This window comes from Budorcas taxicolor, chromosome 1, assembly GCF_023091745.1.
Source record: "Budorcas taxicolor isolate Tak-1 chromosome 1, Takin1.1, whole genome shotgun sequence".
NCBI lineage: Eukaryota > Metazoa > Chordata > Mammalia > Artiodactyla > Bovidae > Budorcas > Budorcas taxicolor.
In genome coordinates, this window is record NC_068910.1 from 3,408,546 (window position 1) to 3,427,132 (window position 18,587).

General features: G+C 42.3%; 1 protein-coding gene across 5 annotated transcripts in view; it reads left to right on the forward strand.

The window, feature by feature from the left end:
* NR2C2 (nuclear receptor subfamily 2 group C member 2) overlaps positions 1-18,587 on the forward strand; it is a 115,625-nt gene that overhangs the window by 59,769 nt on the left and 37,269 nt on the right. For all 5 annotated transcript variants that reach the window (XR_008199331.1, XR_008199336.1, XM_052639545.1 and 2 more), the window contains one exon: positions 14,702-14,812. Coding sequence is in view for 3 of the 5 variants with exons in the window: in XM_052639303.1 (XP_052495263.1) it covers positions 14,702-14,812 (111 nt within the window). In the remaining 2 variants the exon portion in view is untranslated. The remainder of the gene's footprint in view (positions 1-14,701; positions 14,813-18,587) is intronic.

The following is an 18,587-nucleotide window of genomic DNA, read 5'->3' on the forward strand; positions in this document are numbered from 1 at the left end:
GGCAGTGCTGGCCTCAGAACGAGTTAAGTGTTCCTCACTCTTCAGTGTTGTGGCTGAGTCTGAGAATGCTGCTCTAAGTATTTGGTAGAAATGACCGGTGAAGCTGTTGGGTCCAGGGTTTTCTTTATGAGATTTTTCTAATTGATTCATTTCTCCTTCGTAGTTAATGGTCTATTCATGTTTTCCGTTTCTTCATGCCTTAGTTGTGGCTGCTGAGTTGCTTCAGTCGTGTCCGACTCTTAGCGACCCCATGGACTGCAGCCCACCAGGCTCCTCCGTCCATGGGATTTTCCAGGCAAGAGTTCTGGAGTGGGGTGCCATCACCTTCTCCCTTTAGTCATGGCAGGTTTGTTAATTTCATCTAGGTTATCCAATTTGTTGGCATACAACTGATCATAGTATTCTTTTATAAACTTTTATATTTCTATAGAATTGATAATAATCTCACTTTTCTTTCCAATTTCAGTAATTTGAGTAATTTCTTTCCCCTTAGTCCATCTAGCTAGGTTCAGTTGAGTTCAGTCCTGTGTGACTCTTTGCCAACCCCGTGGACTGAAGCACGCCAGGCTTCCCTGTCCTCACCAATTCTCAGAGCTTGCTCAGACTCACATCCATTGAGTTGGTTATGCCATCCAACCATCTTATCTTCTGTCATCCCCTTCTACTCCCGCCTTCAATCTTTCCGAGCATCGGGGTCTTTTCCAATGAGTCAGTTCTTTGCATCCGGTGGCCGAAGTATTGGAGAGGCGGGGATCTCCTTGCAGTCCAAGGGACTCTGAAGAGTCCTCTAACACCACAGCTCAAAAGCATCCATTTTTCGGTGCTCAGCTTTCTTTATGGTCCAACTCTCACATTCATGCATGACTACTGGAAAAACCGTAGCTTTGACTAGATGGACCTTTGTCAACAAAGTAATGTCTCTACTTTTTAATACACTGTCTAGGTTGGTCATAGCTTTTCTTCCAAGGAGCAAGCGTCTTTTAATTTGATGGCTGCAGTCACCATCAGCAGTGATTTTGAAGCCCAGGAAAATAAAGTCTGTCACTGTTTCCATTGTTCCCCATCTATTTGCCATGAAGTGATGGGACCAGATGCCATGATCTTCATTTTTTGAATGTTGAGTTTTAAGCCAACTTTTTCACTCTCCTCTTTGACTTTCATCAAGAGGCTCTTGAGTTCTTCGCTTTCTGCCGTAAGGGTGTTGTCATCTGCGTATCTGAGGTGATTGATATTTCTCTCGGCATCTTGCTTCCAGCTTGTGCTTCATCCAGCCCTGCATTTGCATGATGTGCTCTGCATGTAAATTAGATAAGCAGGGTGACAGTATACAGCCTTGGCGTACTGCTTTCCTGAGGTGGAACCAGTCTGTTGTTCCATGTCAACTGTTGCTCCTTGACTTGCATACAGATTTCTCAGGAGGCAGGTAAGCTGGTCTGGTATTCCTGTCTCTTAAAGAATTTTCCACAGTTTGCTGTGATCCACACAGTCAAAGGCTTTGGCATAATCAAGAAAGCAGAAGTAGATGTTTTTCTGGAACTCTCTTGCTTTTTCCATGATCCATTGGATGTTGGCAATTTGATCTCTGGTTCCTCTGCCTTTTCTAAATCCAGCTTGAACATCTGGAAGTTCACAGTTCATGTACTGTTGAAGCCTGGCTTGGAGAATTTTGAGCATTACTTCGCTAGCATGTGATACGAGTGCAGTTGTGCAATAGTTTGAACAGTCTTCTTCAGTTTGGTCAATTTTGTTGATCTTTTCAAAGAATCAGCTTTGATTTGTTGATTTTTTATATAGTTTTCTTATTATAAATAATAATCTTTATTATATCCTTTCTCTTGCTAACTTTGAATTCAGTTTGTTCTTTTCTTTTTTACCCTAGTTGTAAAAGTTAGGTTATTCATTTGAGATTTTTCTTTTTTTTAAACTCATTTCTAGCTCCTTAGTTTCCCACTTAACACCACTTTTGCAAATTCCCTAAGTTGTGGTATGTTATGTTTCTGTCTCCATTCATTTCCAAGGTTTTTATAATTACCCTTATGGTTTCCTTTTTGATTCATTGGTCATTGAAGAATATGTTGTCTAATTTCCACAAATTTGTGATTTTTTCCAGTTTCCTCTTATTGGCGATTTCTAACTTCATTCTGTTATGGTCAGAGAACACTTTGTCAGATTCAGTTCAGTTCAGTTCAGTTCAGTCGCTCAGTCCTGTCCGACTGTTTCCGACCCCATGAATCGCAGCACGCCAGGCCTCCCTGTCCATCACCAACTCCCAGAGTTCACTCAAACTCATGTCCATCGAGTCGGTGATGCCATCCAGCCATCTCATCCTCTGTCGTCCCCTTCTCCTCCTGCCCGCAATCCCTCCCAGCATCAGAGTCTTTTCCAATGAGTCAACTCTTCACATGAGGTGGCCAAAGTACTGGAGCTTCAGCTTTAGCATCACTCCTTCCAAAGAACACCCAGGGCTGATTTCCTTTAGAATGGACTGGTTGGATCTCCTTGCAGTCCAAGGGACTCTCAAGAGTCTTCTCCAGCACCACAGTTCAAAAGCATCAATTCTTCGGTGCTCAGCTTTCTTCGCAGTCCAACTCTCAAATCCATACATGACCACAGGAAAAACCATAGCCTTGACTAGATGGACCTTAGTCGGCAAAGTAATGTCTCTGCTTTTGAATATACTATCTAGGTTGGACATAACTCCTTCCAAGGAGTAAGCGTCTTTTAATTTCATGGCTGCAGTCACCATCTGCAGTGATTTTGGAGCCCCCAAAAATAAAGTCTGACACTGTTTCCACTGTTTCCCCATCTGTTTCCCATGAAGTGATGGGACCAGATGCCATGATCTTCGTTTTCTGAATGTTGAGCTTTAAGCCAACTTTTTCATTCTCCTCTTTCACTTTCATCAAGAGGCTTTCCAGTTCCTCTTCACTTTCTACCATAAGGGTGGTGTCATCTGCATATCTGAGGGTATTGATATTTCTCCTGGCAATCTTGATTCCAGCTTGTGCTTCTTCCAGCCCAGCGTTTCTCATGATGTACTCTGCATAGAAGTTAAATAAGCAGGGTGACAATATACAGCCCTGACGTACTCCTTTTCCTATTTGGAACTGGTCTGTTGTTCCATGTCCAGTTCTAACTGTTGCTTCCTGACCTGCATATAGGTTTCTCAAGAGGCAGGTCAGGTGGTCTGGTATTCCCATCTCTTTCAGAATTTTCCACAGTTTAGTTTCCATTAAGTCTTCTCTTTCCTCATGCATCTGATGGTTCTGTTCCTTCTTGAGATTGCGATATTGAAGTCTCCAATTATTGCAGAACTGTCTGTTTCTTCCTTAAGTTCTATCAGTTTGGGCTTCATGTACTTTTCTGGTTATAAAGTGTGTAACTTTGTGATTATTATATCTTCTTGCTGTGTTCAATCTCTTATTAGTATCGTTCCTTGGCTTCCCTGGTGGCTCAGAGGATAAGAGTCTGCCTGCAGTGCAGGAGACCTGGGTTCGATCCCTGGGTCGGGAAGATCCCCTGGAGAAGGAAGTGGGAACCCACTCCAGGATTCTGGCCTGGAGAATCCCATGGTTGGAGGAGCCTGGCAGGCTACAGTCCAGGGTGTCACAAGAGTTGGACACGACTGAGCGACTTCACTTTCTCCTTTCTTTGTCTCTTAAACCCTGTTAAACTTGAAAGTCTGCTTTGGTTGATGTTAGAACAGCTACCTCTGCTCTCTCTTGGTTTTTGTTTGCATAAATTAATTTTTTCCTTCCTTTCCTTTTCAGCCTGTTTGTGTCTTGGGTTCTGAAGTGAGCCTTCCAGGCAGCATGCAGTTGAAACAGAAAGTCTCAACGGTGTTCTGCCATTATGCCCTTTGATTAGAGAGTTTTATTGATTTGCATTTACAATATTTACGTGTGAGGAGCTTCTGTCGTTTTGCTCTTTGTTGTATATATGCCTTACAGCTTTTTTGTCCTTCATTTCCTGCATTCCTGTCTTCTTTTATATTTGGTTGGTTTTTTGGTAGTGAAGTCTTTAAATCACTTCTCATTTTCTTTTGTGCCTGTTCCATGGGTGTTTTCTTTACGGTTACCATAAAGGTTACATATAACATCCTGAAGTTGCAAATTCACACTAGCATGAACTTACACCAACTTAATTTCGCTCACCAGCAAACATGTTTCCTTTACAGGTCTGTCCCTACCTCTTTCAGTAGTTGATGTCACTGATTACATTTTTGTGCCCCAAAACATAAGCTAATAATTCTTTTAAATACGTTAGTCCCCTTAATTATGTAGAAAACAAGATTCTGAGTTTCCTGCCAAAGATATAGCAATAGTATTTACAATAATTGAGGGTTTTTAAAGTGTATTTTTAGAAAACAAAAGGTGCAGTTGTAAACCGTTGCTACAGTGACACCGGTGTTTTATAATTGCCGTGTGATTGCATTTGTTGGCATTCTTGTTTCTCCGTGCCCTAGTGTCTTTTCTTTTCTTCTCGCAGGGCAAGGCTAGTCACCACAAATTCCCTTAGCTTTTGTTTATCTGGGAATGTCTTGGTTTCTCTCACTTTTAAAAATACTTGTTTATTTTCCTGTGTATTTCAGTTGAAGTATGTGTGTGTGTGAGTACCCAGTCACTCAGTCGTGTTCCATTCTTTGTGACCCCTTGGACTGTAGCCCACCAGGCTCCTCTGTCCATGGAATTTTCCAGGAAGGAATACCGGTGTGGGTTGCACGTTCCTTCTCCAGATCTTCCAGACGCAGTGATTGGACCTGGGTCTCCTGTGGCGCCTGGTTGGCAGGCGGATCCTTTACTACTAGCGCCACCTCATTGGTCTACAATGTGGCATTAATTTCTGCTGTAGAGTTATGAATATGGTTTATTATAGGGTATTGAATATAGTTCCCTGTGCTATACAGTAGGACCCTGTTTATTTTTTGTGTATTTTATGTGTGTATAATAAAAGGTTTTTACATATTAGATACAGGGAAGTCATTCTGTTTTATGCATAAGTTAACTTAAATTTTATGCTCATTAGAATAGCCTGTTCGTGGCCTATTGAATATGCATTGTATATCTGCTTTAATTATTAAAAAGAAAAGGGCACATTGACCAGAAGAATGTCCATGTTAAAAATAAAGATTAAATTCCTGTTTTTCTGGATTATCATTGCTGGTTCTCCTTTGATGATAAGACTCTCTTGCAAGGTGCCAAGGCCATGCCGACTTGCTGATCTCTGATCCACGTGGGGTTTTGTTTGTTTTTGTTTTTAAACCTTGAAGAAATAGAATGTTCTTCGTTTTGACGAGATGCAAAACTCTGCTTGGCAGCCATGCTTCTCCAGAGGAGCTGGTCAGAGTAATCTGGGAAGCTGACCTCTGGGCTAGTCTTCAGTTTGGCTCACAGAAAACTTTTCTTATTATAGAGCATTTATTGGTTATTTTTACTGACATTTGTATTTGTTAATCCCAGAGTCCTAACTTATGCCCTTCCCCTTCGGTAACTGTAGTCTGTTTTCTGTGTCTCTGATTTTGTTTCTGTTTGGTAAATAAGTCCATTGGTATAGTTTTTAAAAGACTCAACATATAAGTGAGATCATGTGCTATTTGTCTTTTCTCTTTCTCAGTTCACTTAATATGATAACCTCCGGGTCCGTCCATGTTGCTGCAAATGGCATTATTTCATTCTTTTCTTCCCCCGTTCTTTTTTATGGCTGAACTGCATGCCACTGTATGTATACACAGCGCATCTTTGCCCACTCATCTGTCGATGGACGTTTAGGCTGCTGCCATGTCTTGGCTATTGTAAGTGGTGCTGCCATGAACACTGGGGTGCGTGTTCTCTGTTCCAGTTAGAAGCTTCACCAGATTTATGCTCAGGAGTGGAACTGCTAGGTCATATGGCAGCTCTTTTTTTTTTTTTTTTTTTTTGAAGGAACCCCCCATACCATTCTCCGGGCTTCCCAGGTGGCGCTAGTGGTAAAAAATCCACCTGCCAGTGCAAGAGATGTAAGAGACATAGGTTCGATCCCTGGGTTGGGAAGATCCCCTGGAGGAGGGTGTGGCAGTCCACCCCAGTATGCTTGCCTGGAGAACCCCATGGACAGAGGAGCCTGGCGGGCTACAGTCCATAGGGTCCCACGAGTCAGACAGGGCTGAAGCGACGTGCTGCACACACACACACTGTTCTCCAGAGCGGCTGCACCGGTTTCCATTCCCACCAGCAGTGTAGGAGGCTTTCCTTTTCTCCAAACCCTCTCCAGCATTCTTTATTTGTAGACTTGTTGACTATGGCCATTCTGACTGGTGTGAGGTTATGCCTCATTGTTGTTTTGATTTGCATTTCTCTGATAATTAGTGATGTTGAGCACCTTTCTATGTGTCTTATTTGCCAACTTGTGTGTCGTCTTTGGAGAAATATCTAGGTCTTATTTTTTGATTGGGTTGTTTGCTTTTTTTGTTACTGAGTTGTATGAGCTGTTTGTATATTTTGGAAATTAAGCCCTTGCTGGTTACGTTATTTGCAGGCATTTTCTCCCAGTCCACAGGTTGTCTTTTCATTTTGTTTATGGTATACTTTGCTGTGCAAAAGCTTGTAAGTTTTATTTCTGTTGTCTTGGGAGACTGAACTAAGAAAGGTATTCTATGGTTTATGTCAGAGAGTGTTTTGCCTATGTTCTCTTCTACGAGTTTTATTGTGCTGTGTCTTATATATGTCTCAGCCATTTTGAGTTTATTTTTGTGTAGGGTATGAGGGAGTGTTCTAACTCCTTGATTTATACGCGGCTGTCCAGCCGCTTGCTGAAGAGACTGGCTTGTCTTCATTGTGTATCCTTGACCCCTTTGTCTGAGATTAATTGACCGTAGATCTGTGGGATTATTTTTGGGTTCTCTGATTCTGTGCCAGAACTACCTGACTTTGATTCCTGTAGCTTTGTAGTAATGTCTGACGTCTGGGAGGGTTATGCTTCCAGCTTTGTTCTTTTTTCTCAGGATTGCTTTGGAAATTCTGGATCTGTTATAATTCCATGAAAATTTTGGAATTATTCTAGTTCCATGTAAAACGTCATGGGTAATTTAGTGGAGAATCCCGTTAAATCTGTAGATTGCTTTGGGTAGTGTGGCCATTTTAACAGTATTCTTCTAATCCAAGAATATGGTGTCTTTCCATTTTTTTTGTATGCATATTCCTTTATCAGTGTTTTAAAAGTTGTCTTTCGCCTCCTTGATTGAGTTTATTCCTATTCATTTTATTTTTTAATGTGGTTTTAAAGGAATCTTTAAGAAGAGTTTTTCCCTTTCTGCTGTTTCATTGTTAATGTAAAGAAGTGCAACTGACTTATGTGTGTTAATCTTGTATCCTGCCACCTTGCTGAATTCATTGATCACTTCTGGTAGTTTTTATGTGGAGTCTTTTTATACCTAGTATCAGATTTTTATACCTAGTATCAGATTGGATGGCACCTAGTCTAAGACTCACAGCTCATTAAAAAGGCCATGATACCTTTATACCCAGTAGTCCCTAATCCTTATATACTTCTGAAAGAAAGACCCCCAGACAGCAGCTGGTTCTCACTCTCAGATTTAAAGGAGGCTTATTCTCTCATTGCATTGGCACCAGAGTCACAATACTTGTTGCATTGAAGTAGAAATCCTCAGCAGTACCCCCTCAGTAGTTGGCCTGCCCCAAGGCTTTAGAGATAGCCCTCATCTTTTGGAGCAGGCTCTAGCCCAGGATCTACAAGACCTAACTCTTGAGGGGGGAGACGTTCATTCACTGTATTGATGATCTCTTGATCTGCTCCCCCACTCAGTCCCACACCATTATATATACCACTCAGGTCCTCAATTTCCTGGCTTATTGAGGTTACAGTGTGTCCAAATCTAAGGCCCAGTTGGTACAACAAGTGTCCTATTTGGGGATTATTTTTACCCCTGGTAGGTGCAGCCTTCTGGCAGATTATACACAGGCGATACCCCATCTACAGATTCCCACTACCCATAAACAACTACAAGCATTTCTGGGTCTAACCAGGTATTGCAGAGTCTGGATCCCTAACTGTGGTCTCATTGCATAGCCCCTTATGTCAAGCATTAAAAGGTAAGGAAGATCAGGTACCCCTCAAACGAGGACAAGTCCAGCAGGAGCCGTGGCCATTTCAAGGAGCCTCCTCCACAGCGCTCCCACTTTGGGTCTACCTAACCCTTCCTAACTGTTCTGACTCTGCACCCAGGAAACAGGGAGTGCGGCCTTGGGAATCCTAACCCAAAGACTGGGAGAAACCACACAGCCAAAGCCTCTCTCTCCACACAGCTGGAGTCCACTGCTGAAGGCTGGCCTCCCTGTCTTAGGGTGCTAGGAGCACTGTCCCTCCTAGCTGAGGGAACACGGAAATTTACTCTGGGAGCCCCATTCAGGTTCTGATTGCTCACCAGGTACCAGACCTACTAAATGATCAAGAATTTTCAGATAGCAAATTCTTTTATTTGAAAGCCCACGGATATGTTTGAGTATTTGCAAGACTCTAACCCCAGCAGCTTTACTGCCCATACCAGGAAAAGATGACCCTACTCAAACTTGCTCCGAGATCCAGATAGTTTCTCCCAGTGTCCACCCAGACTTCTCAGACCAACCCTTGGCCAATACTGATTAAATCTGATTTACTGGTGGAAGCAGTTACATTACAGAAGGAAAAGGCAAGGCTGATAAGCTGTCGTGTCCGTTTATGGGAATGCTGAAGCCCGAATTCTAGCCCAAGTGACGTAGGGCTGCCCAGGTGGCTCCAGTGGTAAAGGACCCGCCTGCTGGTGCAGGAGCTATAGAGACTCCGGCTTGACCCCTGGGTGGGGAGACAACCTGGAGGGCATGGCAGCCCACTGCAGTGCTCTCGCCTGGAGAATCTCTCGGACGGAGGCGCCCACAGGCTGCTGCCCATAGGGTCGCAGAGAGTGAGTGGGACGCGGCCGAGTGACTGAGCATGCGTGTGGGCATGTTGGGTGCGTATGTTAGTAAGTGTAATATGCCTTCTTATATTGATCCTTTCTTTAAATCATTATGCAGTTTCCTTCTTTATCTTTGTTTTCAGCTTTTGTTTTAAAATCTGTTTTGTCTGATACGAGTATTGTTACCCCTGCTTTCTTATTTCTGTTTGCATGAAATTAGATTTTCTATCCCCTTACTTTCAACCCATATGTGTTCTTTGCTTTAAAGTGGATCATTTGTAGGCAGTATATTGTAGCCTCTTGTTTTACTATGTAATCTGCCACTGTATGTCTTTTGATTGGAACATTCAGTCCATTGACATATAATGTAATTATTGATAGATATATATGTATTGCCATTGTAAACCTTGTTTTCCAGTTGATGTTACATTTCTTCTTTTCCTTTTGCAGTTTGATGGTTTTCTGTTACGCTTGTGTTTTCTTCTTTTTGGTTTTTGTGAAGATATTGTATGGTTTTGATTTGTGTGTGTGTGTTAGTCACTCAGTTGTGTCTGACTCTTTGCGACCCCATGGACTGTCGCCCACCCGGCCCCTCTGTCCAGGGGATTCTCCAGGCAAGAATACTGGAGCGGGTTGCCATCTCCTTCTCCAGGGGATCTTCCAACCCAGGGTTCGAACCCGGATCTCCTGAATTGAAGGCAGATTCTTTACCATCTGAGCCGCCAGGGAAGCCCCCATTTACTTTAGATGGGTATTCATATATATATTCCAAACACATTCTAAAAAACAAACAAACAAAACCTGTTTTCTTACCTCCCACGCATTTTATGGTTTTGATGTCTTTTATATCTTCATGTTTATCCTTTTCTTGTTTGTTGCAGCTATTATCACTTTCACACAATTGTTTTAAAAATTTTTAATTGGTGTACTGGTTTATTTAAGTGATCTACTTTCTAGTTGTGTTTTTCTCTTTCCTATAGGTTCTTCCTTCTTTCCAATTTATTTATTTTAGCGTTTTTTAAATAGTTTATTTTAGCTGCACTGGATCTTCATGTTCATGCACAAGCTTTCTCTACTCATGGTGAACTGGGGCTCCCCTGCATTATAATGTGCGGGCTTTTCTTTGTGGTGGCTTCTCTAGGTGCGGAGCACAGGCTCTCGGCCTGCAGACTCAGGAGTTACAGCATGCAGACTCAGGAGTTACAGCACACACACTCAGCAGTTAGAGCACAGAGACTCAGGTGTTACAGCACAGAGATTCAGGAGACAGAGCTCACAGACTCGGGAGTTACAGCACACACACTCAGGAGTCAGAGCACACAGACTCAGGAGTTAGAGCACAGAGACTCAGGAGTCAGAGCACACACTCTCAGAAGTCAGAGCACACACCCTCAGAAGTCAGAGCACGCACACTCAGGAGTCAGAGCATGCACACTCAGGAGTCCGAGCATGCAGACTCAGGAGTTGCCGCTCGCAGGCTCTAGAGAGCTGGCTCAGTAGTTCTGGCGCTCAGGCTTAGTTGCTTCGTGGCATGTGGAGTCTTCCCAGACTGTTGATTGAACCTGGGTTCCTCCTTTGACAGGCAGATTCTTACCTACTGTACCACCAGGGATGGCCCCTTCTTTACTATTTAGAGAAGGCCTTCCAGTATTTTTTTTAACAGTAAAAGTTTAGTCTTCCTATATTATTTTAGTTTTTGCTTGTCTGAGAAATTCTTTCTCTCTCCTTCTCTGCTAAAGATAATCTTGCTGGGTAGAATATCTTAGGTCGCAGGTTTTTCCCTTTAAGGATTTTGAATTTATCTTTGTCACTTCCTTCTGGCCTGCAGTATTTCTGTAGAGAAATCTGAGGATAGCCTTATGGGGACTTTTACCACCCCCCCCCCTTTTTTTTTTTGCTGCCTTTAGAATCCTCTTTAACTTTAGCCATTTTAATTATAATCTCCCTCGCCTTTGAAGGACTGTTTTGCTGGGTATAGGATCTTGAATTGACATATTTCTTTTCTTTGAGCACTTTGACTGTATTGGCCAACTGTCTTCTGGCCTCCAAAGTTTCTAAAGAGAAATTTGCAAATAACCTAATTGTGGATTTTTTGTATGTGACAATTTGCTTCTCTTTTAAATGCTTTCAAGATTTTCTCTTCTTGTCTTTTGAAACTTTGATTATAATGTATCTTGATTCAGGTCTCTGTGAGTTCCTCATATGGTGAACTTGGATGTTTATGTTCATGTCTTTGATCAAGTTTGGGCACCTTTCCAGCCATTATTTCTTCGCATGCTCTGTGCCCACACCCCTCTCTCTCAGACTCCCACAATGCTGCTGACCTCACTGCTGGTATCCGGCAGGCCTCTTTGGCGCTGGTCACTTCTCTCCAATCTTTTTTCTTTCTATTCCTCAGATTCACTAAATCCCATCAAGGTTACTGATTTTTCTGCTTACTTGAATCTTCCTTTGAATCCCTTTAGTGAATTTTTCATTTCAGTTTCTGAACTTTTTTAGCTCCAATTTTTTTTGCTTTCTTTCTAGATTTCCTGTCGCTTATTGGTATTTTGATTTTGTTCATATATCATCCTCTGACTTTTCCACATCTTCCTTTAGTTCAGTCGTTATCGAGTACATTTGACGTGAGATCTTTTTCAGATGTAATTTTTGTTAATTTTTTTTTCCTTTGCCTGGACCATACTTTTATTTCTTTGTATGCCTTGTGATTTTGTTGTTGAAAACTGGACATTTGAATCTAATAATGTGGTAACTCTAGAAATCAGATTCTCTCTCTTGCCAGATATTTGCTGGTTTTTGTTAAGTTGGTTTTATTGTAAGCACTTTCTGTAAGCAACATCCTGATATGTAAATTTAAGGTCTTTTCTAAACCTGTGTCTTTCCCTAAGCATGTGTAGTTGCTTTCTAATTTTTCCTGTATATGCAGTTAGTTTGAAAGTCTTTGTCTTTAATGTCTAATTCCCAAAAGAGGAAAAAAGAGCAAAGTGGGTGGTGGGAGAACAGACCGGTCTTTTAAGTCCCCTGGAATCACTGTAGCAGAGATGGGCATTGGCAACAGCAGGAGGCGGTACAGAGACCATGGATACCGCCGCCTCGCCTGCACCTCTGGGATCAGAAGCAGTCAGCGATTGGCGCACGGGTCCCCAGTTGTGGAAGACAAGGGCCCTTTCTGCCACCCTGGCTCCCACGGGCTGTGTGCAGGCTGCTTTGGAGCGTGTGCACGGTTGCCTCGTCTTGAGTAGGGGTGGGGACAGGTAGCTGCGCTGCTGTGCTAGGAGCTGGAGTTGACTAAAGGTAACCGCACTGTGTCGTCCAAGTCTTCCCCTGGAAATTGCAAGCCTCATTGGACTCTGGAGTTCCACAGTAATCCCATCAGACAGTTTCTGATGTCTGTCTGTGATCTAGGTAGAGAGACAGATTCCCGGTGCTTCCTACTCCACCATTTCCCCAGGATTCTCTCTCTTGAATTAATTGTTTTTTATATAATAGGAGTGAGGTGTCTAATTTCATCCTTCCATGTTGTGTCTGATTTTTCCATCACCATTTGTTGAAAATGCTCTTCTTTCCCCATGGAGTTATCATGGCACTTTAATCAGAACTCATCTGACCACTGATGGAAAGGTTAGTCTCTACGCTCTTTGTTCTGCTTTGTTGCTCTACTAGTCTGTGTTTATGCCATGGCCACGTGGTTCCGATTACCACTGCTTCTGACTGGGGCTTCCCAGGTGGCAGAGAACCGGCCTGCCAGTGCAGGAGACACGAGAGACATGTGAGTTTTGAAACCAGGAAGTTGAGTCCTCCAACTTTGCTTTCTCTCAAGATTGTTTTGGCTATTCTGGTTCCCTTGCATTTTCATGAATTTTAGGATGAATTTATCAGTTTATGCAATACAGGCAGCTAGAATTTGAATCGGAGAAGGCGATGGCACCCCACTCCAGTACTCTTGCCTGGAAAATCCCATGGACGGAGGAAACTGGTAGGCTGCAGTCCATGGGGTCGTGAAGAGTCGGACACAACTGAGCGACTTCACTTTTACTTTTCACTTTCATGCATTGGAGAAGGAAATGGCAACCCACTCCAGTGTTCTTGCCTGGAGAATCCCAGGGACGGGGGAGCCTGGTGGGCTGCCGTCTATGCGGTCGCACAGAGTCGGACACGACTGAAGCGCCTTAGTAGCAGCAGCAGAATTTGAATAGCAACTATATTGAATCTGTTGACCGGTTTGGGTAGTATTGACATCTTAACAGTATTAAGTCTTCTGATCCATGAACACAGATGTCTTTATGTTTATTTACATCTTAATTTCTTTCAACAATGTTTTGTAGTTTTCAGTATACAAATGCTGTATTTTGTTTGTTAAACTTATTCCTAAGTATTTTCTTGTGTTTGATGTTATGGTTAGTAGGATTGTTTCTTTTGTTTTCTGAGTGCTCTTTGCTAACGTATAGAAAAAGAACTGAATCTCATGTTGATTTTGTATTCTGCGACCTTGAAACTCATTTATTAGACCTAGTAGTTTTTCTGTGGATTCTTCTGGATTTTCTGTATAAAGGATCGTATTATCTGCTAATAGAGATCGTTTTCCTTCTTTCCAGACCTTGCTGCTTTTCTTTCTTTTCCTTTTCTAATTGCCTTGTCTAGAAGTCGCAGTATGATGTGCAGTGGACATGGGGAAAGTGGGCTGCTTTGTCTTGTTCCTGATCATTGGGAAAAGGGCTTCAGTCTTACATCATTAAGTATTACTTTAGCTGTATAAGAAGAGGTTGGCATATCAGTACTTCTTAGTTTGCTGAGTGGGTTTTTTTTTTTTTGTAATCATGAAAGACTGTTGAATTTTGTCAAATGCTTTTTCTGTCCATTGAGATGATCGTTTGACTTTTGTCCCCTTCTAAGGTATATTGTTTGATTCATATATAGAAGCAACCGTGTATTCCTGGGATAAATCCCACTTAGTCATAGTGTATGGTTTTTTATATGCTTCTGGATTCATTGTGTTTGGATTTTGTTTCAGATTATTGCATCTTTATTCATAAGGAACATTGGTCTGGGTCTGTAGTTCTCCTGTGATCATCTGTCTGGTTTTGGTATTAGGTAGTATTGGCCTCATAGAATGAATCGAGAAGTATTTTCTTCTTCTTCTTTTTTTTTTTTAAGTTTGAAAAATATTGGTTTGTAACATACTTTTATTTAAAGAAAAATAATACCTGATCACTTCAGGTGTCCAAGTGACCGTTCGGAACCTTGAACCTTTACTTTGATGGGTATTGACCTTGTGTTATTGATGAACTTTTTTTCAAGTTTCATCCCAGTGGGGGTGGGAGGTTGCCAGACTCTTTGACAAGTACAAGTAATCCTGGTGGTTTACAGTGTAATTCTGGTTGTGTTTGCCATCCTCAGCAGTATTGTGAGAGCCTTTCTTCTGAACACTGTCATCTCACAGGAGTCCTTAATAGCTGGCTTTGGAGACAGTGGGGGGAAAAAGTTGAAAGATGATTTCTAAGAAGTTATTTTGGTAGCTTTATATTTAATTGATGCTGCACAGAGCAGACCTGAACACCCCTTTCATTTTTTCTCACATTTTCAACATTAGAAACAGCTATTTCAGCTGTTTTCAGGACCATTCTGTAGAAGTGTCTCACTGATTGCTTTCTCATCCTAAACTACGCATTTTGTCAGTCGGAGCCATAAGTGAAACCAAGAGGCATGGTCCTCAGACCCCCACTGGGCACGTTTCTGAGCCCCCTTGTGATCCAGCCCGCTTCTCGCCCACAGGTACCACGTACACAGACTTCTCGGCCGGAATCTCCAGGGATGACCAGCCCCTCCCCGCGCATCCAGATAATCTCCACTGATTCTGCGGTAGCCTCACCTCAGCGCATTCAGGTACCGCACCAGTCCCCCTGGGGTCCAGCCACCTACCCTCCCTGAAACTGTTCCAAAAACAAAGCTACCTAAGGGTCTCAGTAAGGAGCTGTGCTTCTCAGGCATCCAATATAGTGCAGTCTCAGTTATTTTTTAAAATGTAAAAGAAGAGAGAGTTTACATTTGCTAAGCTAATTTACTTTCAATCTAAAAGTCTAAAGTGTCACTTCAAACTATTGGAATGAAGTACCGTTTTATAACTTTTGTACTTCAGAGTTGAGAGGCAGTATGTCCTAGTATACTAGTAGCTAAGAGCGTGGACCCCGCTGGAAGTCAGATCCCAGTGTTCCACTTTATAGCTTTTCTAACATCTCAGTTTTTTCATTTAGAAAATGTCCATAATAGTAGTGTTTACCTCATAAGGTTATTAGGAAGAATCAGTGGATATTGCTTGTGAGATGCTTATAGCGGTGCTTGGCACATGATAATGTTCAGTGTGTACTCGTTATCTATAATAACTATTAGTAGTCATAGAATCGTTCCTGTTAACTATTTCATATTCACTTATGGGAAGGCTAGTCTTCCCCAGGGCTCTGAGCCTGCCTCTGACCAGCAAGCAGGAAGAAGGGCAAAGTGCTGATGACACAGATTAGATTCATAGTTACCTCAGAAGGCTGAATCAGAAGACCAAACCAAAGCACATGGGCAGAAAGGAATGGCAGGAAAAGCACTAAATATGTAACAGAAGTCTGAGAAAATACCAGGCAGACACGTATTCGAGGGGATTAGTTAAGGATTGCTTTCATTTTAAGCTAAGTAAAAGTGAGCAGTATGCTGTAATAGAAGATGGTTTCTATAGTGTTTCCCCATTCTTAAAAGTGATGTTATGGATTGTTAAAAACTAAGCATAAAAGAGTTGTATTAAGGAAGGTGAAATGAGTTGTTAAAAATTATATTTCCATCATGCCTATTTCACATAATAGTTAATCATAAATACAGAAGTTCATATACTTGTAATTTTTTTCACGTCACACCAAGTAGGACACATATATCTGAGTGTTTGAAAATTCAGAAGTAATTGGTCCGACGTTAATGAGGTTTTACTATTCTTCAGAATTAGAAATTTTATGTAGCTAAGTTATTTTTTCTTTCACTTTGTTCTTATTTGCTGATTATGACTTGAAAATGAGTCCTTTATAGTTTAATGTAATAGATATTAGGATCCTGCCTACGTAACTCTCCCAGGTCTGGAAAAGGGACTAACTTGGTATATTTAACTGTGGCTGTTACGTTGTGGTTTCACAGCCATCCAAGGGCAGGTGAGGGCATAGGACACTCCCCTAGAGGACTCCAGCTAGTCTTGGAGCTAGTGTATATTTCAAGAGAGCATGTACAGCCCCCTGTATTGGTGTAAGAAGAATCCTTGTTTTCTTAAGGGCTCTTTGGGCATCGCAGTTCATCCAGTGGGGGATTCCCATGCCCTGGTGCTTGGCCCATGGTTCCACCATGCCCTGGCTAGAATGCACTTAGATTTTTGAGCCAGAATTCTTGTAGAATGGATCTGTAGTGGTGTGCTTTCAGTTTCTCTAGGGAAAATAACCCCTTAACATGAGTTTGATGTGCAGTAAGTATAGCTGAAAATCTTTTCATTGTGAACTGTCAATAAAACTGAATATACTTTGCTTCAACTGAAGTGTGTTTGAAGGTTTGGTATTTTAAAGAAGCATTATGGTCATAACCAGCTTAAGTTGGTTTCTAGTTCTTGATGTTGGTGCCGGTGTCTTCTATCAAGTTTTCCTTTCTAGTCCTGACTTCAGTGTTGGATCTCCAAACCATTGTTGGAAGAGAGTTCCTTTCCTGATGTTTTAATGAGCAATCAGTGCTCTGACCTAGATAGTACCTCTGTGATAAGTTTGTGAGGGAAAGATTATTCAGTAAGGATGGCAAGCTGTGCAACATTTAGAAACTTTTGGCTCTGAACGAAACAGACTTTAGGGTTAAATCTTGTTTCTACTCCGTTGTGTGACCCTGGGGAAAGTTTCTATAACATCTGTAACTGTTAAGTGACAATAGTAATAATACCTATTTTATGGCATTATAAAAAGATTAAGAGATAATGCCTATAAACCTATAGGAAGTAGAGATCAATAGATGTTAGCATCTGTGTTATGATTTTTTAATGTTTTATTTTCATACAAGTTCAGACATAAGGACAATAATGCATAGGAATCTTGTATTCCCTTTATACAGATTCACCAGGTTTTGCTGTAACATTCTGAATGTATGTATGATGTATTTTTTTCTGAATCATTTGAGAATAAAAATAGAAACATCACGCTGCTTTGCCCTGGATACCTCCATTGCATTTTCTATGGAGAATGACATTCTCCTACATAATTATACTACAGTGATCAAAATCAGGAAATTTAATATTGAAATAAGCCATTATCTAATCCGTAGTTCAAATTCTAAAATTCATCAGTTTTCCCAACCAAGTCCTCTGTAGTTGTTTTTTCCCCCATCCTAGGATTTCTTTTTACTGTTTTTAATAATGACAGCAGAAATTAAGGTGCCAGTCAGCACACGACCAACAACACATCTGGCTGTGCGGGCCAGCAGCGGGCTGCCCTGACGCTGGGCCTGTCACTGCTGCATGCTGTCCCACTGGCTGCGAGAGGGCTTTGGGACCACGGTGGGGGAGCGACGCTCCCGGTGTGGGGAGAGGCAGGCGCGTGACTGGGTGGAGAGCGCTGGTGTCTTGGGGACGCAGCAGTGCCTTGCAGAAAGTGGGAGGAAGAGGATGGCGGCAAGAGGGAGCCCCCAGCTCGTCTGAGGGAGGCCTCGCTGGAGCAGTCCAGTCACAGAACCGAGCTTCTCAGGAAATTCCATGAGTGTTCATCATATGCAGTCTCTCTAGGCCAGCGGTTTTCAAGCTCTGTTCTTTATTACTTCCAAGATCATGCACATACTACGTTCAAATGTCATTTTTTAATCCAGCTTTTACAGTGATTCGTTGTTGCTCAGTCACGTCTGCCTCTCTGTGACCCCTTGGACGGCAGCACACCAGGCTTCCCTGCCCTTCACTACCTTCTAGAGGTTGCTCCGTTTCATGTGCATCGAGTCAGTGATGCTGTAGATTAAAAGGAAGACACCCGCACACGTTACGCACAGATTTGACGTGCTGGAGGTCACTCTGCCCACTTGGGCGCCGCCTTCGTTCTTGTCAGGGCAGATCTTGGCTTAAAGCTTCTTTTCCACCTGCGGATTTTAAGGCGTGCCTGAGCTATCCCTCCACACTCTCCATTTCACATTTATGTTTTCAGTAGAGCAGAATTGTACTTACTGTTTGACTGAAGGAAATGTTTAAGCTTATGAAATACATTTATATGATACAGTGCTTTTTTATCTCCTCTTTTGTTTGGATATTTCACCTGTTACTAGAAAAGACTTGTGCTGTCTGTCTTTTAAAAGTCTGGAATCCTCACTACATTCCCCAGGGGAGTGCAGCTCGGGCTCCTGCGGCTTCCTTCCCTCGGTCTCTTCCTCAGCGCTGCGTTCCTGCGCGTCCTTGTGGAGCTGCCGGTGCCTGCTCTCGGTCCTTTCTCCATCCGCAGCCTCTGGCGCTTCCTCTCTTGCTCTGATAGCTCTGCTGGCTCCTCTCAGGTTCTCATAGGAGTTGTTTGTATGGGTTGAATGGGTAATAGGGACACGCTGTAACTGAGTCACACCAGAGAAAGTAAAAGACGAGTCTCCCTCTCCGTATCTCTCCCAAGAACGGCTGCTGTTGCCATGTTGC